This window comes from Argiope bruennichi, chromosome 5, assembly GCF_947563725.1.
Source record: "Argiope bruennichi chromosome 5, qqArgBrue1.1, whole genome shotgun sequence".
NCBI classification, from domain to species: Eukaryota; Metazoa; Arthropoda; class Arachnida; order Araneae; family Araneidae; genus Argiope; species Argiope bruennichi.
The window spans coordinates 26,669,692-26,696,206 of record NC_079155.1 but is presented as its reverse complement, the minus strand read 5'-3'; the positions used below and the strand labels follow the sequence as shown (position 1 = coordinate 26,696,206).

The 26,515-nt window shown below is 30.3% G+C and overlaps 1 protein-coding gene across 7 annotated transcripts in view; it reads right to left on the bottom strand.

The window, feature by feature from the left end:
- LOC129968525 (histone deacetylase 4-like) overlaps positions 1-26,515 on the bottom strand; it is a 273,174-nt gene that overhangs the window by 12,884 nt on the left and 233,775 nt on the right. For 5 of the 7 annotated variants that reach the window (XM_056082508.1, XM_056082509.1, XM_056082504.1 and 2 more), the window contains 11 exons: positions 25,427-25,552; positions 14,454-14,554; positions 9,841-9,966; positions 9,129-9,255; positions 7,385-7,532; positions 7,141-7,315; positions 5,632-5,869; positions 4,148-4,276; positions 2,505-2,638; positions 1,305-1,354; positions 203-270 (listed from right to left, as the gene is read on the bottom strand). In XM_056082508.1, the coding sequence (XP_055938483.1) occupies positions 203-270; positions 1,305-1,354; positions 2,505-2,638; positions 4,148-4,276; positions 5,632-5,869; positions 7,141-7,315; positions 7,385-7,532; positions 9,129-9,255; positions 9,841-9,966; positions 14,454-14,554; positions 25,427-25,552 (1,422 nt within the window). The remainder of the gene's footprint in view (positions 1-202; positions 271-1,304; positions 1,355-2,504; positions 2,639-4,147; positions 4,277-5,631; positions 5,870-7,140; positions 7,316-7,384; positions 7,533-9,128; positions 9,256-9,840; positions 9,967-14,453; positions 14,555-25,426; positions 25,553-26,515) is intronic. The other 2 variants (XM_056082505.1, XM_056082510.1) reach the window with 2 other exon arrangements.

The following is a 26,515-nucleotide window of genomic DNA, read 5'->3' as shown; positions in this document are numbered from 1 at the left end:
AAGATGAATGTAAAATCATAACTTATATTTAAATCCAAAATGGAAACGAAGTTAGTATTCAATCTTACATTCAAAATGGGAGTAAAGATATTACTCATGCAAAGATTCAAAATGAATGTAAAATTGTTACATATTTGATACGATTCAAACAGTGAAAAAAAAAATGTTAAGTAGAAAATTAAAGTAAAATCGTGATATTTACCCAGTTTACTGGCATCAAGTTTTGGCCTGTTCAGAGGATTAGTTCCAAATAACATCACATAGCTTTCACTGTTTAACAGGGGGGGGAAAAAAAAGACAGTAAGAAACTATTAAACACTAATGAGTTTAATACATGAAGATAACATAATTACAAAATACATGCATTATACATTATTATTTAATACATTTGTCTACTAAATAATTTGTTTAATCAGAATTGTGAGATCAGCAGAATGAATCAGCACTCTTGTTTAGACAGGTGGGATGACTACCAGAAGAGAAAGATATGGCTTTGCAAAGTCAAAACATAAGATTGAATTTAAAATCATTCCTGATGCTAAACTCTTTCACTGCTGAAAGAGTTTAGAGTTTATTCACTATTCTATTCTGTCGGGTCGGTTTCTATTTCAAGAAAAGGATGTAAGGAAAAAAGCGGGAATGTCAGTGGTCGCAACTTTTTTTATATTCTGCACCCCTCGTTTGAAATAAAAACCGACCTGCTAGGATAGAATTCGCACGGCAGATTGGGCCGGGTCAGTAGTAAAAGGGTTAATGAGAGAGAGAGAGAGAAAAGGATCACAGAGGAAGTATAAAAACAATGAATTAAGAGAGTAAAAAAAAAATTGAATCCTAACAGACAAAATTGGTTTCATTCAAAATAGTATTAACTATGATTCATACAGTATTGAAAAAAATTCAATTCTTCAAAATCTTATATTCGAATTTCTTGACTATTTAATGTCTTTCCTTTGTATACTTCGTACATGAGACAGTAAAATAAATAAACGAAATCTAGGAAATAGATAAGTATGAGTAAGAAAATGAGTGAAAGATTATTGAAATATTTATAGAAAGAAAATTAAATTCGATAATCAGTATTAATTACGCTTTTTTTTTTCAGAAAATGACAAAAGTTTTCTTCGTGCATTACTGAAAATAAAGTAAACCTGTATGATACGATCTTACTATTCATAGATGAAACCAATAAATATAAGCATCTGTTTTATAAGGTAAAACAGCAAATAATATTTCAACTGTATTATTGATTTCATTGAGTTATTCACTGACATACTGGCAATACACGAAATAAAACTGTTCATTACCTGTGACAAGACTGTAATTCTTCTAATGTTGCTTTACGTGATCGGACACGCTGGAAAAAAACACAGTTTCAATCAGAATAATTGAAATAAAAAGCAAAAGGGCTTTAATTCATGAATTTTTCAAACTCTTGTATTTAACTTAGATTCATTCAAGTTTGTAAAGACGCAATGTTGTAATCTATACTCTACTCATGTTATAGTGGACTAGAATTTTGAAATTTTGTACAGTTATGTGATCAGGATGCAATATTTTAATATTTCGAGAATCTAATTACTATTTAATCGATTAATTTTAATTTAATTTTGACTCGAAATGAAAGTAGCCATCTAATAATAATTTACAGAAAAACTGATAAAAAAAATTCCTTAAATGTTTATAATTATAGATTAGGATATATATATATATATAAACAAGAATAAAGGAAAGTTTCTTAAAACATGTTTTCATTAATGTTCTACTAAATATATATATTTTTTGTGAAAAATATAAAAATCAAATAAAATCGGAAAATATGCAAGGCACAGAAAAAAATTATATATAAAAAATTTAACCATAATAATAATCACAAGAAAAATTAATTAATAATAAGTAAATAAGTTCACATTTATTTAAGAATATTTCCATTACAGCTGCAAGCTTTAATTTCGTTTTGATCTCTATTTTTTGATAAAAATTATTTGCTACTTTTTTAGTGTATTAAAGACAGTTAACTTTAAAAAACTAAAGTGGATTATTAACACTCGAAAATAAATCACCACTCCTATTTTAAAGCAAAAATTAATGCATCTTAATTCTAGTTATAAATTTTTCCTCATTCTAAATCTACAAGGTTAATAGCAATTTAAAAGGTATAATTATTTATTTTGATTTTTGCAAGTTAATCGATTTAACCTTCGCCTAGAATAAGCTATGTCTTTTCTTCTGTTCATTTTTCTTCTGATAGTTTAATTGCTTCGTTTTAATTTAGCTATTTTTTGTGTTTAATTGACGATGAAAAATAAAATTGCCACACCTTTTAAATTAAGAAATAAAATTACAACTTTTTAGTATCAGTGACGGTTCTTAACATTTTATAATAATTTTTTAAAGATTAATTTCAGCGTCATTCCATCACAATTCAATTGAATTTTACAGAAATTTCAAACACTTTCATTTTTCTGAAAGAGACAGGCAGACAGAGAGAGCGAGAGGAAACCTACTTCACATCTGTTGATAAGTCCAGTTTCCTGCAGTCTGGCCCATATGCTCTGAAGTCTACCACCATGTTCAGGATGATGGCCATTGTTCCCACAGATACACTGATGTTTAAGCATTAAACTATCATACACAACACCTACAATTGAAACATACATATTGTTATGGTGCGCTATTATGGATAATATAACAACAGAAAACGTAGATGATATCTTTTGTGTAGCAATCAATCTATATTCACAATGTCAGACATAATAGTATCTTCAGACACGTTCATTTACTTCATCAAATTCTTACTGAATTTCGATCCGGGAGGAAATTAAAATACCATTTATTCATAAGAACAGATACAGACACTTTTGTAATTAAAAAATATCAGCCTAAGACATGTGCACGTATCTCAAACGATTTTTAAATACATTCCTAAAAATTTTAAAGATAATTGTTAAAAATATTAAGAAAATCTCTGTTACTTACAAAATTCATATAGATATTCTTGTATATAAAATAAATCACATCAGACTATGTATGTGTACATATCTCAAATAATTTGTAAGTACATTCTTAAATGATTATGTTAAACTGTTAAAAAATAACCATTAAAAATGTAAAAAAATAATCGTTTCTAAGATAAATCTCTATTATGCACATGTCTTACAAAACTTATATAGTACACTCATTATCAGTAATGTCAGTCAATGACATATGCAAGTATCTCAAATGGTTTTTAAGTATATTAGTGAGGTTAAAAGTGTTAAAAATAACTGTTAAAAAATTTTAAAAACACTTTTCAGAAAAACAAAGCACTATTCCATTAAAAGTAACAAGACATTTTTTTAAAAATAGATTTCAGATTCAAAAAGAAATTTATCTCATTTTTTTAACAGACATATTTTATAACATTCTTCTTAAATGTTACCTGTTAGACAAATATTCTCCATTTGGAGAAAGAGTGGGGAAAAAAAAAGATGCCAAAACATAATCTGACTTTATATAAAGCTTATTTACTTTAATTAATTTTTTTAAATAACAAATAAATGGATTTACAATAAATGAAATTAAAGGAAAGAAGAGCAGCCATCGAATGAATAATTGTAAATAGATAAATACGCACAACATTGTAAACAGGTAATAAAAACAGCTGGAAAAAGAGCAGATGGTTATTTCAAATTTATTGTTTTTCACAAAAAAAAAAAAAAAATCTTTTGCTGTTTTTTTTTTTTTTTTTTTTTTTTTTTTTGTTTTTTGTTTGAAATAATGGATACATCGACCACACATGTACTATAAAACGATAATTTGAAAAAAGTTTTTTTTAAGTTTATTTATTTCAATTAATCGTCTCTGGTGGTGACCTTCAAGTTCAACAAGAATTTTGGTTGTGCTTAGTTGCAATAAAAATCTTCATGCACAACTTGGTGTATAATTTTCCCAAATAAGCATTTCCAAGCCTCAAACTGAGGTTAGATATACCCCTTGTTTTAAAAATAATCGACTTTCTTAAGTAAAGAACATTTTAATTTATTGAGCATCTATATTTTAGATATAATAATAATCATATAAAGAGTGTTTGACATAGCATATTGCACAAACATCCTATGCCATTAAATTTCAGTAAATTAAGAAATATCGATCAGAAAATAAATCTTACCTGTTGTGAAAGTATGCGCATTAGGAACTTGAGTTTCTTGAGGACTACCGATTGGACTGAGGGCCACAAGTGGACTGGATAATGTCCTCGAAAGAGGTCTGCCCATGTGATGCCTAGTCATAAATGAACCTACAAGAATAGAGACATTTCCTTTATTACGACTGATAAGAAATGTTAGATGCACGTTAAGAATGTCTGTGAACTCTTTTGCTTTGTATTATACAGAAACAACACCACATTAAGTTCTGTTTTTTATGAGTTACCAATTCAAATGATGTATAGCTTGTAGCTTTAACATTTCGAACACTAGCATATAAAAACTTAACACTTCCATCTGAAATAAGCCATGCTTTTTTTTTCTTAAAGAAAATCATGCATGATGAGAAAAAGTAAAATAAAAATAGCATCTTGGTTAGGGCAGAGTTTAGAATAAATCAACAATAAGAGAAGGACCTTTTCGAAAATATCAGCTACATTGGTGAAAATTGTGATATATTGACTTTTAGAACAAAATGGTCCAATCAATGAAAGTATAACAATTGGTTAATAAATTTGAAATGATAAAAAAAATTTATTTGACTTCATTATTATTCTCAAAATAAAGACAGAATGAAATCATCACATATTCCTATAAAATCTTTATTCCTAAGATCAGGTACAACAAAACAATGTTTCTCTTTCAAAGATTTTTAAAAAAAATCACCCCCTCTGAAAAATCATAATGGCAGCTGGGTTTCTTAAGGGTTTGATATACAATTTCTTTTAGCTGATAGCTTTTAAGCAAATATATGCTCGGACATCCTTTGAATGTCTTAGAAAACCTTCCTATCCCCAAAATCCCTTTGGGCCAGCGTCTCTAATGAACAAAACACGCACCACAGATAATCAATCAATCGCACATAACAAAAGGGAGAGGAATTTGGAAGCGATATCCAGGCGATTGGCGGCGTCCGTAGTTTTGTTGAACAGGAGTTTAGGTCTTTCTGTATTCATAGTTAAAATAGAAATTCTGGTAAAGAAATAGAAAGTCATTTATGCTAATCGATATCACTGAAAGATAAAGTCCGTGGTCCAGTAAGGAACATGATTCTGATGGTAATCAGAGGATACATCTATAATACTTTTATCTCATTATCAAAGAGTTTAATCATAAGATATGGATGGTTAGGGTAGGAATGGGAAGTAAAAGCATCTACAGTGAAATCGAAACAGAAACAGATTGTTTAAAGAACGGCAGTGGTATCTTAATGGATTAGTTGTCCATTTGTAATAGCTGATAAGCCGATAATAATGTTCAGTTGGTATGTTCCTCTATACCATCCAGTGGAGAAAAAGTTGATTCTTATAATAAAAATATGAAACCAAAAGAAAAATGCTATCTAGTTAGAATAATTTACAGCCGGCTAGTTACTGTTAAACATCACCACTGTATTTTGACAGGTCATAAATTGTCAGAAGAGCTATATCTTTCAACAGATTCTTACCGTCATTGATTTGCAATGCATGCTTCGCCATGTAGTCCCTGTGCTGCTGCACGAACATCTCTCTGTCTCGTTGTTGCTGAGGGGTCTCGTATTCTTTGGGCCTTCCGTCTGTGAGGTCTATCACCTCCGGCTGCTCGGCCTCTTTCATCTCTTGGGCCATGGCGGCTTCAGTCTCCTCCTCCACGTTCTCCACCTGGTTCTTACTGCTCGCTCGGGTCAAAACAGTCTGACGAATATGCTAGAAGCAGAACGGAATATTTTCAGGAAATGGGAAGCGTTTGGATCATTGCAAAAATATTCTTATTTCATACAGTTACTCTTATGTTAATACTCTTATAATAAACACAACAATTCCTGTTATTCTTTATTCGCAAATAAGTTGCTTACATATATAAGCAATTGTTCATACACAACACACATTATACACAGTAAAATTCTTAATACATACACAACTAAGAATATACACAGTAATTATTCTTATATTAAACATTTCAATTATTATTACATTTACACAACAATTATTATTACATTTACACAACAATCACTCTTACATTTACACAATTACTCTTACATTCATACAACAATTACTCTTGCATTTACACAACAATTACTCTAACATTTATGCAACAATTACTCTTACATTTACACAATTACTCTTACGTTCATACAACAATTACTCTTGCATTTACACAACAATTACTCTTACATTTACACAACAATTACTCTGATATCCATGCAAACGATTATCTTTAACAATCAAACACATAATTACTCTCATATTCATCTAAACAATTACTCCATTTTATATTCAGACACAAAAATTACTCTTACTCACATCTTCACATAAATAATTATAGATGAATACATATATACATACAATTATTCTTACATTCACACAACAATTATTCTCAAGTTCAAACAAACAACTACTTTCATATTCAAGCACACATTATTCTTACTCTAATATTCACACAAAAAAAATGTCATATGTAAGAATAAAAATCATCTTTATTATTTTGACAGTTTTCAGTAAAACTTACGCTTTCCAACTGAGTATTATTTTTCTGAAGACAGCCATTTGTATAATTCTATTTTTTTCGTTTTGTAAAATTATCGTGCTGTATCTTTTTGCTCAGAATAATTTTATTTCGTCGAAGCATCTTTAGTAATTACCTTATTTTACATTTTGGTAGGATAATACAAATGATTTTAGGTTTAAACGAAAGTAGACAGAATCAACAGATAATTCTAAAATATGTCCCCAAGATACACTTTGTATACAAAGAAATGCATCGTTTATGCCTTTTTTTCCTTCGAAAAAGAGTGCCTACAATACAAAATAGCGTAAGAGTAAATATACATGCTCATCGAAGTTTTCGCGACAATTTATCTATTAGCACAAAATATCCAAAAATATTGTTACGATATCCTCAGGATATCGTGGAGATATCACACAATATCTTGTACCAATAGAGATACCTAAGTATTGCACAGTGTTCATTTCCTTACCTGTTTCAAAAGATTATGTTGCTGTTGCTCACACAGTCTTTTTTCTCTTGCATACTGTTCATTCTGTTGAGGTGATAAGAGGATAGCTTGAGGTTGCAGCATAGGATGGCCCAGAGGTAGTGGCGCTGACTGAGTTCTACCGAGGGGTCTTTGAATGGTTCTGAAACAACAAGCACTGATGAATGGAATTTTACCTAATCCACAAAAAAATAAAGCTATCGCAGCAAACACGAAAAGTCTGTACCTGTGTAACCGAGCCTGCGCGACTTGGGCATCGGTGATGGTAGCTGGATAGACTCTGAGCATTCCTGACAAGCCAGTGGATCCATCCAATATTTTGGTAGGTTGCATGTAACCAGGACTCGTGGGTGGAGTAAAGTCACCATCAATAACTGGAATAAATCCTTTATTTCAATAAGATTACAGAAAATACAGCTTTGAAAAATTAAACTAGCAGAAGCAGAATACATATTATAATGTGCCACCATAAAGTGTAATTACTTAATTGGAGTATGATTACCATACTGCGGCCAGCTACATAATAATTAAAAAATATTTACAATAAATAATATAACAAGATGATCATTGCGTTGAAATCTACTTTACTACGTGTAGACGTAGGTTATATTAATTGAAGAAGGTAACATTTTAAAGGAAAGAATATATATTCTAGGCACAAACGAATACAAAACAAATTATATCACCTATCATCAAACGTTCTAATACAGAAAGTTACAAGAGTTGTAAGGAAACCACTAGATAATGAAAATTATCCAACAATGTGCCCTTTGAATTTGTCTCCAATAAGGAAACCCAAACAAGCAAACGGAGTATTTTTCTAGAAACCCAATGCAGAGTATTGTTTACCATGTCAGCCATCTTGCTTTTCAGCTTTGGGAACTTGGCACTGTTGGCATCTTTGATGGTGGAAGAGAACATTAAAATAGATTTCAACTGACCACTGAAATGAAATTTTTCTCCGAAAATTATGATCTATAAACGATGATCAAAAATAACTAGTCGAGAGAGTAGGAAGACTTAAATTCAATAGTTCTTGTCAGAAAAATATATTGAATTATAAATAAATATCTTTATAAAAAATTATTTACAAAAATTTTAACTTTCATAAGACATTTTTTTTTAAAGATTAAAACTGAATCAGACATTCGAAGCATTTTTAAAAATCAAAAATTCTGAAAACGAATGAAGATAAAAGAGTCCTTTTGTAACGAAAAAAAAAAAAAAAAAAGATTTTGATTTTAAACATGAAACCAAGATTGATTGCTGGAACAATTTATTATTTAAACCAAGAGATTTTTAAAATGTCAGATTTATTTTTTCAATATTTATGTTGCTTATGCTCTGTCAGATCCATAAAAAAACACAATTTTAAAAACAAAATGGCGCTTAATATTTAAAAAAAAAGGGGGTACAAAACGACGTTTAATAACTCGAAAAATGCTGTTCCGTTTTGAGCTGTGTTCCTTAAATCCTTAATAAGTGACACTGCTTAATACATTTTTCTATATAATACGTCTCCACTAATCACAGATTCATCACGTGGTTCGAATTGTGAGATACACAACCAATTATTAAGTGACAAATAATACAATTTTCATTTTTCGGCTAAAACGACATTTTTTTGTCGTAAATCATTGAGTTTATTTATTTATTTATTAAAAGCTTATCAAAAACTTTTGTATCACCCCGTACTATTTGTACCAAATCTATAGTTTAAAATTTTAAAGTAAACTTAATTTAAATAAAATCGGATCTCTGTTTTTCTTCAAGAATCAGCTTTGCGTGAAACTAATATACAGACATAACATAACAACACAATTGGGAAAAATCTTTTACAAAAGAGCATTAAAATATTTCATAGAGTTTATCATTAAGTAGAGTAAGTAGTTTAAGTAGTTTACATCATATTCTTATTATTGGAGGATTCAAATAGCAATTTTCGGTCCGGAAATTAAATAAATAATTACCTGGTAATGCGGGATAATATCCTAAGGAATGTAAGACATTGGTTGTCAAGGGCATTCCCAATCTAATAGCTGACATTTCTCTACTTTGCACATCAGAGCCAGCTGCTGTGCCATTTTTACCGAGTTCCTGAAAAAAAAAAGATACCTCAATTGTAAAATAAAATTTTCAAAATTATTACTAAAAATTAAAGAACCAAAAACAGTTGCTTTTTTTTACAAATAAATTTCAAACAAATGTGACCACAGCATTCATTTAAAACGATATTTTGTTTATTAAAAACTGTTGCAATTCTTTTTTTAATTCCTACTATTAGCTCACACACTCTCTATATATATCTTATTCAAATTTTGAAACGTTAATAAAATACTTTTTATTCATCCACTCAAGTTCAAATGCATTTTTTAAAACTTGTAGTGGAAGGCACTTGATGTTAATAGTCTTTTTTAATATTAATTAATTAATTAAATTTGTTCAGCAATTTCTATTTGGTCGCCAAATCCGTCGCCATGTCGCCAAGCTCTATTTTGCCACTAAATATTGTAATTCTGTCATATGTATATACATATTTTTATTGACTGTAATTATTGAATAAAAAGTAACTAAAATAAAATTATGAAATACATATTGAATTGGTTATTGGAATACATATGAATTGGTTTTAAAGACAAAGCGAGGACATACAAGAAGAAAATAAAAGCAGAAATAGCTTACTGCAGTGGATGTCGGAACTGGTGGCCTTCCTAACGATATATTTGGCAAGGAAGGAGAAGAATAGAGTGCGAAATCACTGATGCTGCCCTGACTACTCACAGAATTGTACAGGGATGTCGGGCTCTCCTAAAACACAAGATAAATAAATAAGTAAGAGCATAAAAATATCTACATTGCAGTCCTTTTTTTTTAAAAATTAGAATAAAACACATAGTACAATTAAAATCGAAATACTTCATTCAAATATGCATGCACCCCCCCCCCCCCGCACACACACAAAACAAGGGTTTAAATTAAGAGAAAATTTTAAAAAAAACTTTAAAAACATATAACAATCGCGAGCACATTGCGAAAACAATTCTAGGGCATTATATTGTTCGTCTGTCTGTATAATATGCTATGAATTCCAAAATAAAATTGGCGCCGAATACTTTTAAAATAAAGTAGCGGAAGTGGTATGTATGCCCGAAAATTTCTCGTATACTCCGAAGAAAAATTATCTCTCCTCCTATCAGCATAAAGACAATGAGTCTTGGGCAAGGTCATGAATGCCAGGAGTGCTCAGATTTTTATTTTCAGAGTTCTGCATTTGAAAGTTCCGTGCTTCATACTAGAGTGAATTAAATCGATATGCATTTTAGAAGTATTTTTTTTAACTATTGCAATCCAAATGGGACATATAACAACAGTTTTAGCAATGTTATCACATACTACATTTTCTTTATCTTAACCGCAGCATTTTTGAGTATCACCCGTACACGCATGCTTAAGTACAGACCGACAGACGATCAATCCCCATTTGAGTGAAGAAAATCAAGTATGCCTTTAGGAAGCTTTTTTTTTAACACTATTGCAATCAAAACTTGACACATAATTACAATTTTAGTAACATTATCACATTCCAAATTTCATTTATCTAAGCCAGTATGTTTTAAGAGTAATAACTCTTACACGTATGCTTAAGTACAGACCGGCAGACGATCAGTCCCTTGACAAATATGGTCTAAAATATGATAAGGACTACTACACTTTAGATGCCAAATATGTGTACCAAATTTTATCCACTCAGCTGTTTACATTTTGTAGTTATCGGACAGACAGTCAAAATTCCTGTCCATAGATTTCGTTCAAAATTTGAGAGACATCTATAAATTTGATGCAAAGAGCATACACCAAATTTTATCCATCTAGCTCAAATCATTTTTGACTTATTGTGCTCATATATAGATATAATTCCAACATTGTTTTTGAAGACTCAGGAATGCTAGAAACAAAAAGATTTTTCAAATTTCGAATTCGATTTTTTTTTTTTTTTTTTGCGATTATATTTTCTTTTTATGTACGTATATTAAAAAGTAAAAAATGAACAGTTTTTTTTTTTTCCAGAAAAAAATAAATTCATACTATATATAAAACTGATTGATTTAAATTCTTTTTTTTAGTTTCTTTTCTTTTTAATCTTTTATGTTCGTGTAAGGATAATGGCAGTCAAGAATATGTTCCATAGCCAGGTAATTTTCTAAATTAAGAATATCAATATTTCATGCTAAATATAATCTGGGTTTATTAGGAAGTTCACGCCTTAATGCAGTATGCCAAAAAAGTTGCAGTTTCATTCTATTCTTTACCTTAAAAAATCGATTCCTATTTTTAGCTTGTAACCTTTGCAAAGCAGAAGTAGTGAAGGAAAAAAAATGACTACAACTTCATAAAAGAAAAAAAAAAGCGTGTTTCCAAGGAATCCAAAACATTTCATTCAGATTCGATTTAGGTGAATTTTTGTTTGTAATTTGTTGTAAGTTCAAAGGTGGCAGCGAATATAAATAGAAGTGGGGGTAGCTAAAAAAGGGAGGAAGTAACTGTTTTCCTGTTTTATTTTTCCCGTCCTTTCCGACTCCCCATATCATTTTTACTTTTCTTTTTTGTCGCCGCGTTCTATTTTCAGAACTTTGCGAGGGCGGCAGACGAAAATACGTTCGACGATTACGATTACGAATGACGTCATTCCACGCACATAAAAATTGTCAAGCTTCACTTTACAAGAAACACGAAATATTAAGCCTTTTTTTTTTCTTTCTTTTCTATTCTTAAATTAGTCAGGCCAGCTAATAAACGGCAAAACACTCGAGCTTTAAAAGAACGAAATATTTATATAAATAGGAAGTCATTTTAACTTTGGTAACATGCAATAATAAAATTGTATCGATTTTCCAGGTTAAAATTAACTCGGTTGTGTACTAAATTAGTGGTATGTGGGTGTCTTTAGTAAAACGTTAATAATAAACCATTTCCAGAAAGTTAAATGTATTAGAATTATTTTTTGTATTCTAGCTGCTTAGTATTGCGCTTTTCTTTTCTCTTATCTTTTTGTTTTACTTATGCGCATTTCAGTACCGGATTTAGACTTAATAAGGCCATAAGTTATTTATGATACAATGCCTTTTATAAGTCAATTTAGTATATATATATATGATAGACAATTTTTTTTTTGGGGGGGGGGGGTGGAATCCCAAGAATTTAGGTCTCTCAGTTATAAATTGTACTTTATCTATTGCTCATATATTTCATACAGGTGCAATATTTTACCGTATTCCAGATACATACTATATGGTACACGGTACACAAGTAATACAGAAATACATATAATACATAGTGAAATTCTTCTAATTAATCTCGCATTCCATTTATTGTTTGAATTTGAAATCTTAATTTCGGTAGCTTATAGTTTTTTTTTATTTTTTTTTACTCTTAACATTTCACATATAAAGTTTATATCTAGATTTCTAATATTTCACACAGAGTCAGTCATTCGTTTCACAAATATTCATTTTTCTTTATATATATATTTTTTTGTATTCTGAATAATATAACTTTGAAGTATACATTATCTTGTACTCCATAATATATATTTTCCCATTTTATCTAATCTTGAAGTTGATTGACTTTCATTTACGAAATAATGTTCCCCCGCTTATATATATATATAATAAAGTTTATAATATAAATTAATATTAATACTATAAAGGTTATATTTTAGTAAATCCTAACAATTATACCAATTTTAAAGGACTATAAGAGCAGTAAGAACAGAGGTATGGAATAATATCAAGATGTTTAACGTAACGTACAGTTTCTTAAACTTTTGTTCAGCACTGTAAACATCATACTATTATAATTGACAATAGTAAGAAAAAAGAATGTAATTTTTAAAAGCCATATTAAAACGCAATCTAACTGCTTGCAGCGGATCCCCGTAACTGTCCTTATTTATACAAAGCATTTCCAGAATATATATATACAGGGTGTTTATAAAGTCCCGGACCCATTTTGATGTTTAATAACTCGTAAAATAATAAAGATATAAACAAACTTATGGCATTTATTGATGGAATAACTCATATATTTTCCTTTTCAGGTTTGAATATTTTTACTTTTGTAAATATCGCCTGCACGTGTGGTTATTTTCAGATAATTTCATTTTCCAGTCTAATTATCTGTACTTTTCTAAATATTGTCTGCTTATTAATTGCATTTTCCTCTCTTTTGTTTTTGGCAACTATTGCAATGTTATGTTTACTTTTGATGTGTTTGTTCTATGTAGTACTTTTGTATGTGATGTTTTATTCGAGTGGATATTAAGGAGAATGCGTACACCACAAGAGAAAGCACAGATTTTATGGTGGTTCTTAGAAATGAAATCGATAGTGCAAGCAGAGAAATTTCAGAAGAATTTATCAAAAAGATCCTCCATCCAAAAACAGCATCTTGCGGTGGAAAAAGAATTTTCTAGAAATTGGAAGTATCGAGGATAAGAAACGTTCCAGACGTCCTTGCACAAGTGATTTTGATGTTGAGCGTGTCAGAGAGACATTTTTACACAATCCTAGAATATCTGTGAGATCAGCGGCAACAGAATTGGATATGCCAATTTCGACGGTGTACAAGGTTATTAAGAAAAAATTAAGACTGCATGCATACAAAGTTCAAATTGTTCAAGTTTTGGAACCGAACGATAGGCCTAGGAGGATGGCCTTTGCAACAGATATGCTAAGGAGGATAGAAGATGCTGCTGATTTTCTGAAGAGCATAATGTTCTCCGATGAAGCATCCTTTCATGTTTCTGGCATTGTTAATCGCCATAATATGCGCAAATGGCTCTGTGGATGCCGACAAGTTTGTCGCTACATGGCGTGAAATTGACTATCGACTTGATATTCTCCGTGCGACGAAGGGGGCACACGTGGAAGTTCATTGACAAGGGTCATGAAACTTTTTGAGTCTATTTAACCATTTATGTTATTAATTTTAATCTATCTTTATTATTTTATGAGTTATTAAACATCAAAATGGGTCCGGGACTTTATAAACACCCTGTATATATTTGCCAATTCTAACTATTATAACTGACAATCGTTAGAGTAAATGGCAATGTTCTGTCTTTGAATGGGGACACTCCCTTTCTCTTCTTCAAATAACTCGTCATTTAAAAGATAGAAAATTTATCCCTTTTTTTTCTTGCAACCTGTTTAAAATAAACCAGTGGATACATGGACACTGTCGGACTGCCCCACTAAATATCATAATGTGGTTCCGGGCCAATCAAACAATCTTACCTCTTGGATCGTGGATCTCCCATTGATACCTGGCATGGACTGCAAAGGGGCTCCATTAGGCGGCGACGAACCAGGCGTGCTATCACATTTGCTGTTCTCAACTGAAAAATAATAATCAAAATTCAACAAAATTCAATTAATGGCGCAATTTCGGTATGGTAATCCAAGTTTTATAATACTTAATTTGGATAAATAAAAATTAAAATTCTGAACGATACTATAATGATGTCATTTCAGTTTTTTTGTTTGTGTGTGTGTGTGTGTGTGTGTATGCGTGTTCGATATAACGCTTTGACGTCCAACACATTCAAGAGAGGAAACTAAAGGATATTAGTGTCCTGTTGGGTACAGCGTCATCTTTAAATGCGAAAGTATTATATTCAACAAATTTAAAACAGTTCTATATAAAGCACAGAAACAAAGATTCAGGATATTTGATAATAAGTAATAACTTATTCTGAGTAAACCGTAGGATAATTTAAAAGTTGTAGTAGTATTAAAGAGAACAACTCAAATTTCTAGACACCCCAAATGCCAGCCTTAAGAATGTGTTTGTATCATTTTAAAATCCAGATATGATAAGGATAAAAAAATCAATGCCGTGTGCCATTTACATTTGGAAAGTTACTAATGAAGATTCGGGAAAAAGAAGTAATATTGTGTTAAGGATATCACTTGTCCTATTACATCATAGTTTCTTGTCAAGCAGTGACGTGGTGAAGGTAAGTGATATCCGGGGAGTGGCATTATTTTTTCGACTTCCTCATTATTTTTTTTCTCTTAAACGGGGGATTTAAACATATTACTGTTATGCTAGGGCAATTATTTGCCCTAGCTACAGCACAGTCTCTTACAAAGCAGTGGCGTGATGAGAGTAGGTGATATCCGGGGAGTGGAATTATTTTTTCGGCTCCCTCATAATTTTTTTTCTCTTAAAAGGGGGATTTAAACATATTACTGTTATGCTAGGGTAATTATTTGTCCTAGCTACAGCACAGTCTCTTACAAAGCAGTGGCGTGATGAGAGTAAGTGATATCCGGGGAGTTGCATTATTTTTTCGGCTCCCTCATAATTTTTTTTTCTTTTAAAAGGGGGATTTAAACATATTACTGTTATGCTAGGGCAATTATTTGTCCTAGCTACAGCACAGTCTCTTACAAAGCAGTGGCGTGATGAGAGTAAATGATATCCGAGGAGTGGAATTATTTTTTCGACTCCCTCATTATTTTTTTTCTCTTAAAAGGGGGATTTAAACATATTACTGTTACGCTAGGGCAATTATTTGTCCTAGCTACAGCACAGTCTCTTACAAAGCAGTGGCGTGATGAGAGTAAGTGATATCCGGGGAGTGGCATTATTTTTTCGGCTCCCTCATAATTTTTTTTCTCTTAAAAGGGGGATTTAAACATATTACTGTTATGCTAGGGCAATTATTTGTCCTAGCTACAGCACAGTCTCTTACAAAGCAGTGGCGTGATGAGAGTAAGTGAAATCCGTGGCATGGCATTATTTTTTCGGCTACCTAGCTCTTTTTCTCTTAAAAAAGGGACTTAAATTTATGTAAATTCTGTTCACATGATGCCCTTTAAGACTGGCACTACGGTTATCTATACCTTTTTCTTGCCCATTGGTCGCTATGCCACTGCTGCTTAAGAATAACATTTGTAAAACGATGAGCTCTTGGCTATACGTATCTCGGCAACAGCGGATAATTCGCTAAACGGATCATTGGAGGACGCTAATTGAAATAAAAATATCCAATTGTTCGACCTATTAAAGTTGTAAAAATATGAAATATCATCCACTAAATATAATTAGTAATTGGTCAAAAAGTTTTGAACAATTTTTTTTATATAATAAAGGGTCACCCCCCCTCTCCCAAGGGGGGTACCTCAGATATAGAGATTCCGATATGGTGGTAGATTCTTGGCATCCTGTTGAGTGTAGGGTAGCTATTGCCTACCGATGATGTGAGATGCTTTCTATGGGAGGAGTTGAACCGTGGCGGTGATGGCCCTTAGGATTCAGCCATTGTTCCCGGCAACGCTATAGCTGTTATCCGCTCATTCAGGTGTTTTCGTCTGCCTCAGGGCGAGTCGTTTGTGATTATAGTAAGAGGTTTACTCACATAATTATGACTTAATAAAAAGTAAGTTTTGATATTTAAAAATTCATTCACATTTTTACAAAAAAAAAAAAAAAAGTAGCAATTTTTTCATGTTTGTTTTTTTCATTTGTGACTGAAGTACTTTAAACGATTGAATTTATCTTATTGCATTTACAAATCAATTCCAGAGATTTACTGTTTCATAGAATTCAAAACATCAACTTTTTGTTGGCGCACATTAATTCGTATAAATTTTAAGAGAAAAAATAGATGGACAGCAAATCTGACGGATCTCCAATGCAGGTAAATCACAAGAGACATTACAACGGAGTTACTAATTATGAACTCAGAATTTCCCAAGCTTCAAAGACACTCGAGGAGCCTTCTATGTCACCTCATTTATTTTTTCTATTTTTGCATATAAAACAATAGATAGAATGCAACCGTTACAGAAAAACACTTCTAATCGATCCATCAACTGTCACGTGATATAGTCAATAATATGACGTTGTCCTATTATCAACGAGGAAAAGTGTTCAAAAATCATCTGACACTCACGTTTTCCACACATTATTTTTAGATAATCAATAAATGATCCTTCTTTTTTTAATGCTTATTATTTATATCAATACATGACTACGATGGGAAATTTCCCCGTTTTCTCTTCAGTCATTGTTATCTAAATTATAAGCGAAGAAATGAGACAACTGTATTAAAATTAAGAAAAAAGCGGAAAAATCAATAAAAAAATTATATAATGGCATATAAATTTATAAATAAAGTTTGTAATGAAATAATAGAAGCAGTGCATATCCTGCATCTTTCACTTAGTTGAGGAAACGATTAGTTTCAAAATTTTATTTATCAATATTTTACATTCATTTATCCTGAAATATAAGGTTCTAAAAATGAACAATAAGAGGAAAAAAGCATGTTAATATTATCTTAGCGGAAGATTCTTTATAAGATAAAAAGATTAAAAGGATAAAAAGAAACAAAAAACAGGGATTTTTTTAATGATAAAAAATTAGAACATCCGGTCATCATAAAAGAACGCGAATTGAAAACTCTAAAAACGAATGGGAGTGATCTTTCCAAAGCTTTCTTGCATACGCTCCAATAATTAAAAGTGTTATCCCGGGAAAAGATTTACCTGGCATTGGCTTTGAATAGTTAGTTACAAAATATCAACCTTTGGCGTGAATTTAGCAATTTTATTGAATATATCTTGGCATCCTTGGCGAATTTTTTAGTGATTAATCCCTGAATCGTGGTTAACAGATTGGTTAATTTTTATTTGTTTTCCCAATCGATTGAAACAAAAATTTGACACAAGACTACACTTGTAGTCACAAAATCCTGTGGCGAATTGAGATGCGTGATGAGCGAGGATAGAACCTGGGACCTTGTGGTTCGCAGCCCAGTAACATGACCACGATACAAAAGCAATTGCTCGGGTAGCGTAGCTGTTAACTGGCTTATAAGTTTTCACCACAGACTCTCCCTCCAGTGAGTCGGAGGTGAGACGAACGATATGGCTGTTGAGTGGTGATGTATTAGAAGTTGATTCTAATGTACCTGTACCCATTTGAGCATTTGAGTAGCGCCAAGCGTTATGGCGAGCGTGTGTGGGTGAGTGGTTGCTGTTGCCGCGTCAAGTGAATCTGACGTCTTTGGTTTGCTGTGGGTAGATGGCGCCACAACAGCTGTACGAAGGTTGAAGGTTCATCGTCCGAGGTCACCAATGTGGCGAATTGAGATGCGTGATGAGCGATAGAGCCTGGGACCTTGTGGTTCGCAGTCCAGTAATATGACCACGATACAAAAGCAATTGTACGTGCAGCGTCGTTGTTAACTGGCTTATAAGCTTTCACCACAATCCCAAGCCAAAGACTGATATATAAAACACTGCCTATTGGAATTGCCGAATTTACATGTTTCTGAGGGTACAGACCGACAGACAGTCAACCCCTACATGGATCTGGTTCAAAATTTGACTGGTGTCTTACACTATAGATGTTAAATCCGTATACCGAATTTTATCTATCTAGATCTCTTAGTTTCATAGTTATCGTGCTAATGTATATTCGAACAGAAGGACAGGCAGACTTCCTCTGAATAGATTTTCTCAAAATTTGATAGAAATCTGTAAATTTGGTATAAAGACCGAGCACCAGATTTCATCCATCTAGCTGAAAGCGTTTTTGAGTTATCTTTGTCATAGACGGACATTTTCTAAGAATGTATTTCTCGAACTCAGGAAGGTTTAAAACGTGGAAATTCATCACAATGTTTCGACAATTACTATATTTTTTTTATACTACGTATACGAGAAAGTAAAAAGATTATTATATTCCAAAACTCAATAAAATAAAATATCATTATGATCTTTAATAAACAAATATTGCAAACTGTTACTAATCAATTAAAAAAATGTAAAATACTAACCAACGAATTGAAATAATTTTAAAACGTAAACCAACTAATAAGGAACAATTAGGAACAATTCAAAATGTGTTTTATAACTGAAATGTTTGAACACCAGTTGAAAGATAGAGCCGATTCTGCAAACAGTACTTAAGTAAATATTTCTAAAACCATAATTTTCTCAGTTCTCAAACGTCGGATTTTAATTGAAATGTTCAATAAAAATCAAATATGCTAAAAAAAAAATGTCACTTTTAGAAATGCTTCACTTTTGAATATATCGTAAAAATCGTATTAACAATCGACTAAATAAAATTGAATATAAATCGAATAAAAAAATCTTGGTCTTAACGAAAGGTGTCTCCAGCCTCAAATCTAAATTTTAGAATCGAAAGATGTAAATTCTTTTAGTACAATAATTCAGGTTTTTCAATCTTTTTCTTTCTTTCTTTCTTTTTGAACAAGTTATTAAAGGAACAAGAAAATTCAAGCAAATCATAAAATCGTTTCTATTTAAAACTTGTTCTATTATATGGATTGCACAAAATTCTTCATATTTATATAGAACATTATTGAAGTCGAAAAAACGAAATATAAGATTTCATCTTTCAAATAATAATACCTTACTAAAATTATTGTCGTATATACATATAAAAAAATTAACATAGAAATTTTGATTGCTATTCTCACAAATAGATGTATTTTTAGGAAGTAATTTTTATCAATAAAACCAACTGAAAAAACCTAACAGAACATTAAAATATTACAGTGGCAATGAACTAATTTTAATTAGTAGTTAATTTTTCAATTAGTTAAACACCACATATTTTTTCATTCCTTTTTTTTTTTTTTTTTTTTTTTGGCTATAATATGACCTGAGTGTTTCTGAACGAAGAATAATAAATACCATATTAAAGTGAAAATCATATATCTTAATATATAATAAATGCAATCTATAATGATATTCAAAATTATATAACATTATGAAGTCCTATTACATAATGGAGCGATGCATAAAATTTCAATAAAGGGAGAGGGAGAGGGCGTGGAGGTTATTGCATAATTTTCCCCAACAAAGAAAAAGAAAGCGCTGCCAACTATCTATTGATTCAAAGGGTGGTTTCCATTCGAAGATCTTTTTGAAACGTTCGAAGGGGGTGCAATTTTTCTTCCTTCCACCCTAACGTGGACCCACCTTCAATATAACCATGAGGCACACTATTCTAATTGATCGCCTTTTCCCGGAAGATCCCAGGCATGCGCTTTCTATCACCGAAAGAACTAATTAAAAGACCGACCTTGACCGACTTTTTTCCCACCCATTGTGATTCGGGCATAAAAGGGTGGACGGAATGAAAATGGGGTGTGTGGGTGTGGAATTCGAGTGAAAGATGACTTTTTTTTTCTCCTTTACCCGATCTGATGGCTCATCGTTTTAAAAGCATGCGAAGGCAATGAATATGTACTTCTCTGCAGTATATGATACAATAGTTATTCGTGACTCGGTATTATTCTGATGTAATAAAGTATTCACAGTTCCGATTGGTTCAATGATAGGAAAATTTCACTGTGACCGTGAAGCACAGTGAAATAATAATTGTGTCTTATTTCATTTTTATGGGCAATCATGACAAAATTTACTTTAATTTTATATTTTGTAGTGATACGTAGTCATGTTGTTGATTAACCACGTGTCTTTTTATAATTAATTTTTTAAAATTTGATAATACGTCATTTGATATATTCTTATATGATACAAAAAAATATTTTAACGAAGTTTTTTAATTAAAGATGAATGGACTTTTAAGAAGATAATGGGCGACATCTCATTTAACTTTTGAGGATGATCATTATAAAATTATTTTAACCGCATTCGTTTTTATATTTAATTTTGAACATTCTGAATGAATTGATAAAGCAACTCATTTGCCATATTTTTGACAAAAGAATTAAAACAACAATTTTTTCATTAAAGAATAATGGCTTTTTTAGAAGATAATGAAGGATATCTTATTCAATTCATGCGGGCAATCATGATAAAATGTAACGTAACCTTACCCTATGCAGTGACAATATTTAAATTTTATCTTTTTATAGTTACTTATGAATAATTTGATAATCGATTAATAAATTAACTCGTATATCATATTTTTGACAGAAATATTTTGTAAAGGTTTCCAATTAAATAATTACAGATAATTCAGCAGATAAAGAAGGATGCCTTACATAACTTATAAGGGCGATTATGGCAAAATTCAGCTAAACATTATACTATGAAGTGAAGTGTACTTGAAACCTTTGGATTTTACCTTTTTATAATTAGTTTTGTTATGGTTATTTCATATTTCACTGTCATTAAAAACTTTCTGACTGAAAATTTTAATTTACATTCATTAATATGGATTTACAAAAATTTTCTTTAATGCTTAACTTATAATAACTTAACTTATCGTAATCCTTTGATAATTTATATTCTCATTAAAAAGTTAACTAAAAAAAGTTTTAATTAATTTTTTCCTATTAATTTTTAAGATTTGCCTAATTAATTAATGCTGTCATTAGAATCTATATTTTAAACTTAAGTCTGATTCACAATCTACTGACAATCTAATAAATAAATTTATTTTTATATTTAATTTGTATTTATTAAATTATCTATTGCCTTTCATTGGTTCGTTAAAAAGCACGCCCACCATTTTGTAAAAAAAGAAATTATAGATTTCAAAGAACACAAATCACAATATGAAGTAAATTTTAAAACTTGCAATCGAATTTTTGTAGTCAATATTTTTACTAACTTTGCAGTGTTAAATAGGAAATAGAAATTTCTTTGCCTGACAACCAACTTTCTCTTTTGCAGTGTAATAGCCAAAAGTTTTTACCATTCAAATTGAAATTCACTGAGTAAACGTATTATAAGATTATTTCACGAAATAATTATAAGATTATTTCACGAAATGTAAACAAAAATTCATGAAATAATCATATTCGTTTGGACGAGACAGTTACAACTTACTTATAAACAATAAAGCTACTTCAAACTTACAAGTTTTTTTTGCGAGTTTGCAAATTGTACAGACTAAGTCTATGACAAAGGATACCGACGTGCTCTGATTGGTTGAAGCCTTGGCATCTTTTTGGCAATGTTTTGCTAAAAAGATGCCAGACAGAAATATATTTTTATAAAAATAAATAAAATTTGTGAATTTATCTCCCTCCCCCTATTTTTCACGGTTTACATGTAATATTAGTCTGGAACATATATACAGCAGAAAAGATCAAATCCTGGAACCTAAATTCAGGAAATACAAAAATTACAACTTATTAAAAATAGTTTTTGTGTGTGTTTCTTCTTAATATTATTTTGATATAACTAAAAAAAATTAGCTACGAAATCACATATTCCGTTAAAGCTTACATATTTATACGTTTTGGGCATTAAGGAATCATCTCCCCATATGCAGTTGATGGGAAAGTAACAAACGTTCAGCAACAAGTTTCAATGACTGCATAAATTATCTAATAAAGGCACGAAAATCATAGAAAAGTAAGAATTATTTAATTGCTGCATCATATGTTGAGTAATTACTTTCATTTAGTTTTTATACTTCTGTGCATAAACAACATTAGTTACTTGTATTACTAGTATTATTAGTAATATTTATTATTATTATTAATAATTAGTATTAGTGGTATTACTAGTAATATTTAGAGAAAACAATTATATTAATAAAAATTAGATCGTGTTGATATTCACTCGTATCTTCCATAAAACTAATGAAAGGTACAAGGTTTGAACCAAATAAGCGAAAATTACACTATTATGAGTGCAAAATATTGCCAAAAAGATGCCAAGGCTTCAACCAATCAGAGCACGTCGGTATCCTTTGTCATAGACTTAGTCTGTAAAATTTGCGAACTCGCGTTTTTTTTCTAATATACAGCTTGATTTTTATATGTTTAATTCCACACACACACACTACAAAAAGCGTCCACGAAAAGAAATAATTTTGAAATAATATTTATACCATAAAAATATGAAAATAATTTTTTTCGTCGTTTCACCAAAAAAAGAGCATCTGCTTTCTATTTTCCATCGATTTGCATTGCGTTTGTTAATATTTAACTAGCCACGATCACGTGATGAAGCCATTGCACGAAGAGCAATGACATGACTGATGAGGGGGGGGGGAAATATCCTTCCCCCTGCAATAAACGATTTCCAATATTTACAGAACATTAGCTGCAGTTGAAATCGTACACTTACCACAGACATACACCAGACTCGCCACCAATTTATTGAAAAATAATGGCATTATATGCTAATAACAATAAAGGTTCCTATAAACAAATAGAAACACATCGAAAAAAGTCATCAAATCCATCAAACTGCATAAGATAGTTTACTTCCGGGTGTAACGCGTTGCCAATGCAGGAAAAGTAGTTTTACACGCAGAGTAATAAATATGACGAAGTATTATTTTTTACACCGAACAGGTGATGAAACAGATATGATATTCAGATGATCTCAAGTAAATGTAATACAGAGCTCAACATGAATTTTTCGTACTCTCAATGAATTTTAAATATATTCATGAAAAAGGGAAAATTGGCTAGAAAACACAAATGGTTACATGATCTTTGTATCATATTGTATTTTTAATTTATACTTTGTATTATATAGTACATTCCCGAGTATCCGGTTCTCGATTATCTGGCCTAGTTTTCTTTTATCATAATTAAATGAGGAAGGCAAGGCGTTGCAGAAGCAGTCAACTATTAAGAACTTTTTCAAAAACTACAAACTGTAAGTTTTGACTCTTATCTTAGGGTTACCTTTTCATATCTGTGTAATCATTTATCAGTGAAAAATAAAATCAGTTAGTGTCAATTTTCTTTCAAACTAGGCCTACGATTTACTTTAACGTTTTGTTTATATTTCCAGCATTCAAAATAGGTATTACAGAATTTGTGTTAAAATGTAAACAGTTTATATCTTTTAATTTAATTTTTTTAAACAAATTCTTGAAACGTACAGTGCGGTATATAGACGTATATAAACTTTCAATACAGATTTTTCTATTTTAACTCGACATGTTAAAAGCAACTGCTTCTATAATTCACGGGGTCGCAGTCGAGTTCAGATTCTACCTTAGTAGTCAATACGAAGTGAGAAAATGCATATTACTAATACATTTGGTATAAAAACTTTGTCTTCTGGTATTCTGGGTAAAGGAATAAGTTCATGTAACGTGGCGGTTTGCCCTTAAGCCACATCAGGCCAGATACACGGGAGTGTACTGTATTATACTTTTAAGATTCTAGCAACCATGTCATTAGTGAAAAGATAATTTCATTTATATTTTTATTTATTCTTATCATCTCATTTATATATAAAAGATTATTTCATATTACATTTTTGTATTATACTGTATTTTTTATTTATATTTTGTATTATATTTTATTTTTAAGATTCTGACAGACAGACGTGTCATTATTTCATTTATATTTTCAACAAAATCAGAAGTTTTACAACAAAAAACACTACTAAAAAGTTTCATTTTATATTTGAAAATATAATCTATATTTAATAATAAGTTAAATGGAAATATAAGTATAAATAATAAAATATTTAGAGAAGAAAATATAATGAAAAATTGACCAAAAATCAATTTTTAATGGTTATTTATGTATTCATGCAATTTTCACACCACATGCTTTAATCATGTTAGCTAAAAGTATAGGCAAATTAACACAAAAACTCGTCACATCAATAATTAATACTTACCGTAAAAAAATAAAAATGCGATATGGTATGAATTAACTTAAATAAGTTTCGAATTTAAAAGTATCTTATCATGAAGAAATAATGAAATCGAGATAATAAAATATATGGTAAAATAATAATGTTTTTTTTTTTAAACAAAGTATCTTTTATCATTAAAAAAAATTATTTGCATCAATTTCTAAATGAAAAGAATAGCTATATTTCTCAAAACCAGCAGTAGAAATATTCTAGCTTTAATAATATTAACAAATTTATTAACTGAGAACTTTTAAGTAATAATAAATTATTTTAAAATTATTAACATTTTTTTTTTCGCTAAGACTTTTTGCATAATGTTGTTTTCTATTATCCTATAAATTTAACATTAAAAAGCATTGACAAATAAAAAAGAATCTACAAAGAAAAATTATTTGTAGTTATGTAAAATCATGTACATTCAATTTTGGTCTATAAATGAATTATTTTGAACTGAGATCATGAAAATAGTCTGTTGGCTAAAATCGATTTCAAATGAAATTTGTAGATAATAATTATGTATAGAAAAAATCCACTTAAATACCCTTTCAATGATAATTTAAAAAGTTAAAATGCAATTTTTGCCTTTTCAAAGGTGCTTCTCAGTATATACTTAATAATGAACAAGAACCTACTTGAGAGTGGAGTCCTCCTCTTTATGGGCCCTGGCCCTTTGTCCTTTCTCCTGAGCAGGGGGCTACTCCTGCGGTCAATGACCTTCTGTTTCAAGACCGATCGCACTTTGAGGTTAGGTTCAGATGCTACAAAGGGCATGATGCAGAGCACATGTCACACGCCATGTCTGTTAGTTCAATTACAAATGCACACAAAATGCAGCAATCACACTACCACAATGCTGCTTTTTCTCTCTTAATTAATGAATTAATACATTTTTTTGTAAGACTATACTAAACAGTCTACAACACAGAATCTTATCTAATCTAAAATTTAAAAAAAAAAAAAAACCTAACTTTATGCTACTTTGACTTGCAATCTCTATTTAGCTACAAAATAAACCTGGTTCATCCCCAAATCAACAAAATTATTTTACAATATTTTATGATATATTGAGCAATATTCCAAATGTTTAGTACACAATATTATATAAGATTGGACAAATAAGACAGCACAATACTGATTAATTTATGCTGCCAAGGGCATAATTATTTGTTGTAATAAAAGGAGAATTATTAATTGAGAATTAAACTGGCATAATGAATATTTAACTTTTGTTTCTTCAGAAAAGCAGGAATAAATTTACTAACAATTTATTATATAAGATTAACAATTTTGAAAAATAGTGAGATATAATCAGTATTATATCATTTTTGAAATGTAAACAAATTTATAATTAAAAAATGATTAAAACATACATTTAATAGGTTATTTTGATAACAAAGAACAAAAGAATCTATTTGAATCATTACTAAAAACCTGCTGGCAACATGTTTTGAATTAATTTTTTAGCATTTTATTTTTTAAACTTACATTCATGAATTTATTATGAAATTTATGAATTTTACAAAAAAAAAAAAAAACCACCTGTCCATATCTATTTATTATCAACACTTTTTTGAATTAATTTTTTAAATATATTATCAATACAAATAAATATTGCAAGAGAGCTATAAAAACAATGAAAGTGGTATTAATATTTATAAATGAAAGTGAGAAATAAAATTCAATATGGATATAATGTATTCCATCTTTTATACAATGTACTA